The following is a 6,044-nucleotide window of genomic DNA, read 5'->3' on the forward strand; positions in this document are numbered from 1 at the left end:
TACTTCATTAGTAAAAAATATACACATATTTTTTACACTTTAAAATATGTTATCTATTGGTATATTTTTGAAATATATCTTATGTTATATAATTTTTTTGCTTAATTTTTAAATATTATATATGTTATTAGCCCCATAATAATATTTCTGAATCTGTCAATACTAATACAAATAAATTAAAAAATACTAAGCAAAATATATCACTAATTCAGATGTGAAAAATGTTAACAACCCATATTTTTTTATTAATATCGCTCAGTATTTTAGATTATATTTTATTTTCATAGGTTAAAAATTAAAACTTGTAACATAAAAAATTATTTATTAACCAAATGTGATATATGTTATTAGTTAGCATTTTATAGCCTAAATTTTTTATGAAAGCTGTACATAAATAACGAAATGATAAATGTAATTAATTTATAACGTCTGAAAGATAAAGACTAATTTAAAAAATGTCTTGGGAACTGATTTAACTTTGACCATTAACCTAGTTCAGAATCAGTTCACAAACCTAAATCAGAAAAGGAAAAATAGGCACTAACACCAAATTTGTATTTACATTAAATAATTCATTTAATTTTGGTTTTCCCAAGTGACGAACACGCACATGGAAGAAGTGATAGTTCAAAAACATTTGAGGCTACTTCACAAGATGTGCTGATCCCTAAACTCGTCATATGTTTGATCGTGGTCACGTTTATGATGACTATGATGATGATGCTGTGAACATGAAGAGCATGAAGAAAGGTTACGATTCTTGCTAGTAGAAGTAGACGGTGGGAAGCAACAATTACATTCCTCTTGGCACGGTTCTTGTGGCGTACCCTCGTTACTATTTGTTGTGTGGGACCCAGTAGAAGCCGAAGACGCATCCTTCAGTGGGCCCCAACATTCCACCTTGTTGTAGTCTGGAATGTTTGAGTGGAAGTATACCCAAACCTCTGCATCTTCCAGTTCTGGGTAGTTCCTTAACAAGTCCCCATCTCCATGAACAAACGCCTTCAGTACCTAATCCATACCATACATTCAATATAGAAACACAAAAATCATGTTATATGTAACACAAAAATCAGTCAAATATATTTGATGATAACTATTTGATGGAGTAAATATTTTTATTTTGTCTATGTACCCATTAATTGATTTTTAATTATTCAAATAATTAGTCTAAATTATTCTTATATATGGTGATTTATTGATGTATCAAAGACTAGTTAGATCTATAATCAGACTCTTAATCAGTTACTTAAATAATTAAAAATGAATGAATATTTTTTAATAGTAAAAGAATGAATTAATATTTAATTTTGTCTCTAAATTTACAAACAAGTCTTAATTTAATATTTGAAGTTTTAATTGTTTTCTTTTAGTTTTCAAATTTTGTAAATATGATTTATATTAGTTTCTGAGACAATTTCTGTCACGAAAATATTAATAAAGTGCTGACATGAACAACTAAATGCAATATTAAAACTTGTAAAATGCCGTCGTTATGACTTTGACGCTTAAATAGTTCAAAAAGATTTCAGATCATTTGTTTTGGAAAAAATAGTTTCAATAAATACTCTTTACATTATATTTTTGGACTATTGAAATGTCAAAACAAAAGTGATATTATTTTACAGAATTCAAAGTGACAATTAAAAGTTCATGTTAGCATTCTATTAACGTGTACGATGAAAATTAATCTAAAGACTAACGTGAGTCATATTCATAAAATTTAAAAATTAAATAAAAATAATTGAAACTTCAAATACTAAATTAAAACTCATATAAAAGTTGAAAGATCAAATAAAATATTATCTCAAAAAAATACTGTCTTTCGAATAAACAGTGAGAAACCGAAAAGGATATTTAATGTTTAACCAATGTTTAGAAATGTTGGTCAATGGTCAGTGCTTATTACCACAGGAAGCTCCTTGCAGAAGATGTAGTATCTAAACCTAGCGCATAGATTAAGGAGAAAATGACCACCACTTATGTGACAATGAACGTGCAGAGACATTTTCCCTTTAATCTTCCTCCAATGTGCCACCACTTCATCTCTTTGCAATTTGTTGTACCAACCTTGCAACTGCAATCAACATCAACAATTAATTAATAGTCACTCTTATAACATATACGTCACCATGTCACGTGTTATTAATGTGTTCATTTCCTAATCCAAAAATAACAAGTGTTCAATGTTCATCACTTGCTCTGTTTTTTTTTTTCTTTCAGAGAACAAAACAAAGAATTACCTGAGAGTTGTTAATGGATTGGGAGATAGCAAGAGTGATCTTAGAGGTTATGTCGCTATGTGTGAGGGTGTAAGTTCTTGGAAGATTTGCAGGGTGTTTCTTTTCGTCTACTCCTAAGAACAACACCTTCAACTTCGATGCTTCAAATATTGCTGGCCCAAACAACCTTGCCACCTGTCATTCAATTCATATCACCAAAACCAAAACCAATAACAACAATTAACAGCTCTTCCTTCGACAAACAAAACCAGAAAATTCAAATTAAAATTAGAGTTACATACAGGAAACATGGATTGGTTCTTTTTCTTCCATAGTGCTTTTCTGTGAGGAAGAAAAACAGAGTCTAGCTGCTCACTGAGCGAAGGCTTGAGATTAGACGGAACCAAAGCATTCGTTAAAGTTCCCATGCTTCTAATGATGAATATCTGAATCTGAATTAATTTATGACTCCTCTTATTTAATAAAAGAATGAACTAATAAGAAGAGGCTAGCTATGTTGTCATCTGTTTGTTGCTTCAACCTGCTTTAGCTTTTACTTGTTAGCTATAATAACTTAAAGTAGAAAAAGAAAGCAAAGAAATCGAAGGTGATTTTAGACTTTAGATGCGTGTAGTAGTGTGTGACACTTGCGGTTACGGTTGCCTTATATTCTTAGGTTAGGTATCTTCAGTTCATATATGCTATCTTTAATAATTTTGATTTGGTAGTTAGTTATTGAGTTAGCTACACATACATATGTTGGGTCAAGTCTAATAAAACTACGTTTACTCATTGGAGTGTGATAACACATGCATCACTCAACTGTTTCTAAAGTGCGGTCTCACTCATCATTATGGAAGATGTTTCTTCTTCTTCGCGTTTCTCTTTCTCCTCTTCCCTTCTTCTTCTCCTTCTTTTTTGCATTTCTTCTCATTTTTTCTTCGCGTGTTTCATCTTTATCCTTATTTTTTATTATTGTTATTGTTGCTGCATTTTTTTCCTCCTCCTCTTTTTATTGATTTTGCAACTTTATGTTTTTTTTTCTTCTTTGTTTGATTTTTTCTCCTAAGATGAATTAAAAGAAAACAAAATAAGAAGATGGGAAAGAAAAAGTAGTAGAAGATGAGGAGGAGAAAGAGGAAGAGTTTTGAATTATGCAGAGAACTTATCAGAATAAAAATACACCAAAAAATTCTTAAAATACACCCAAATATTTTCGTATTACACCCAAATTTGCTGTACAAAAAATGTTTTTCTCTAATGCTGTATTTTTTTCTTCTTCTTTGTTTTCTTTAATGCTGTATTTTTTGTTGATTAGGACTTTTGGATTGAGATTAACTAGTCTTATTAGACTTTCTCTCGTGTGAAGATAACATTCTACCTTCTTCCACTGTTGGAGATGACGAAATAAGATAAATTCTTGTTAATTATTGTTATGATTAGTGCCAAGATAGAAAGCCTATATTCTCAATCCTTGCCATGAATGTCTCTCTTTATTATTTTCTTTCCTTAGTTGTTTGCTTTACTTTTTTTCTCATTTATTTCTTTGCCCTTTTACCAAATCAAACCCCCATGTTCCTTCATAGCCAATAATTGATCACTTCATTGTAATTTCTTAGGAGACGACCCAAGGTTTGAATACTTCGGTTAATTTTCATTGGAGTTTGTACTTGTGACAACCGAACATTAAAACTTTGATTGAGCATTGCTTGTTGGTTGGGAACTATACTTGCAACGAGGTTATTTCTCTTTTACCGAGAAGAAATTCTTAGCCAACGGTTTTGCTACTTTCAAGTTTTTGGTGCCGTTGCCGGGGAATTACAATGGTGTTATGTTATTGGCTATTGTTCATATGTGAATATTATGAATAGTTTGATTTTTGCTTTATTTTCTAGTTGTAGAATTTTGTTTCTCTTGTTTCTTATTAGTTTTTGTTTTATTTTCTTCTGCTATTATGAATCCTCATTACCATTTTGGCTTTGAGTATGGTTACAACTATGTTGTAGGAGATGGAAATTACAATGAAAATAGGCATCAATGATGGAACAACCCAAGATGGGAGGAGCCTTAAGGATTTGATCAATCCTCTTGGCAACAACCTTCCCAAAGATACTATGAGCAAAAGCCATTCCAAGATGCATACTAATCTAATGTGTGTTGTGACCCTCATTATGGTTGTCAACCACAATCACCATATGCATATGACCCCTTCCCTCAACATAGCCTTCAACCATCATACTCACAAGCTCTTTACCACCAAACACCTTCATATGATCCTAACCCATACCCACCATACCAACCACCATATGAACTATATCTAGAGCCACCACCAACATCAATACTCCCATGAGCCACAAATTCCGTATACACCACCTCAAGTTTTCCACCAATATGAACCACCTTCCAACTACAATACCTTTTCCTCAAACAGTGAACCCTCTTTTCCCACACTGCCCTCAATGGACAAAGATCTCCATGCCCTCATGCTAGAACAAAGAGATATTAGATCTTATATCCAAAGGCAATAAGAGGAGACGCAAAAGGAGTTCAAGAAGCTAGAAGCCACGATTGCTACCATGGCGGAAGCCGTTAGCAACATGGTCTCATCCCACCTAAGCTTACGCGATCAAGGCACTCCCATTATTGAATGTGGAGAAACAAGAAAAGAGCATAGTGAGAGAGTGAACTTGAAGCTTTAAGGTGAAGAAGAGGAGTTGAAGCAAGAAGTGCAACAAGAGGAGGAAGTAAAGATAATTGAACCAAAGGAAGTGGTCGAGACTTTAGAAGATGTTGAGTGCAAAGAGGAATCTAGAGGTGAAGAGCCTTCTTCCATGGAGTTTGAAAATGATGTCAAGGAGGATAGTGCACAACCTCCAAGCTATAATGTGATTGAAAAATTGGAAGAAAAGGGGCAAACACCAAGTTTCCCTATCTATGATGATTCCGCATCAACATGTGATCCTTTTGAACTTGATGGATCCTTCCCCATTGAACTTGGAATTGATGTTGAGGTAGATTTCACTAAACCTCCTATTTATAACTTGAGTGATTGGGAAGAGCTAGAAGAAATTGGTGAGAAAGAATGTGAACTTAAGGAAGCTTGGCAAGAGGTAAAGCTTGAAGAACCTTGTCAAGTGGTGGAAGCCCCTAGAAGAGGATGGACGGGAGTGAAATGAGCTTTGTCAAGATCATTGGGAACTTCTCTACCTAAGTCACCATCCAATCCTTCCTTTGAGTAGGTAAAACTTATAACTCTTAGCTTTATTATCCCACTTGAATTTGGTTTGCTTGAAACGGATGGCCAACTTAGGGCGCTTTGTGGAATTAAGCGTAAGAGAAGAATGTTTAGTGGTTGGCGATGTAAATCTAGGTTGTTTATGGTTGGAAGCTCAAAATTGAGGAGCATGGATTGGTGTAGTGCTCAATTGGATGAGTTTAGGAGGATAGTTTGGTGCCTCAGTGAGAATTCGGCTTTCTTACCACCTGGAGAGAACTACCATGACCAACTTGAAGACGGGTGTTAAACCAAAGTTTGGGATCCCGGATTACAAGGTGAGGATCAACTTTAGGAGCTCCAAACTTGTGAAGAACTCCATCAAGACTTGGTACAATCAATTGAGAATTTTGAAGCACAATAGAAGACCAAGCATTAGTGGAAGTTCCAAGATAAATTCAAGCTCACGCTACCTTGATGAGAGCTCCCCATAAGTCTAACTTAAGGACAATAAATAAAAGTGCTAGGTGAGAGGCACCCTACCATGGTAACATCTTTCCCTTATTTCTTTTTGTAAATATTGGTAAAAATTAGTTTAATTTCATGTT

At 33.8% G+C, this 6,044-nt stretch overlaps 1 protein-coding gene across 1 annotated transcript; it reads right to left on the reverse strand.

Moving 5' to 3' along the window:
- Positions 1-403: 403 nt before the first annotated feature.
- Positions 404-2,838, reverse strand: LOC107489309 (protein STAY-GREEN, chloroplastic-like). Its single transcript, XM_016110068.3, has 4 exons — positions 2,525-2,838; positions 2,244-2,417; positions 1,910-2,077; positions 404-1,011 (listed from the first exon to the last, which is right to left on the reverse strand). The coding sequence occupies exons 1-4, from the start codon at positions 2,648-2,650 to the stop codon at positions 649-651; spliced, it is 831 nt and encodes a 276-aa protein (XP_015965554.1). The 5' UTR covers positions 2,651-2,838; the 3' UTR covers positions 404-648.
- Between the last annotated feature and the right edge of the window lie 3,206 nt (positions 2,839-6,044).

This window comes from Arachis duranensis, chromosome 1, assembly GCF_000817695.3.
Source record: "Arachis duranensis cultivar V14167 chromosome 1, aradu.V14167.gnm2.J7QH, whole genome shotgun sequence".
NCBI classification, from domain to species: domain Eukaryota; kingdom Viridiplantae; phylum Streptophyta; class Magnoliopsida; order Fabales; family Fabaceae; genus Arachis; species Arachis duranensis.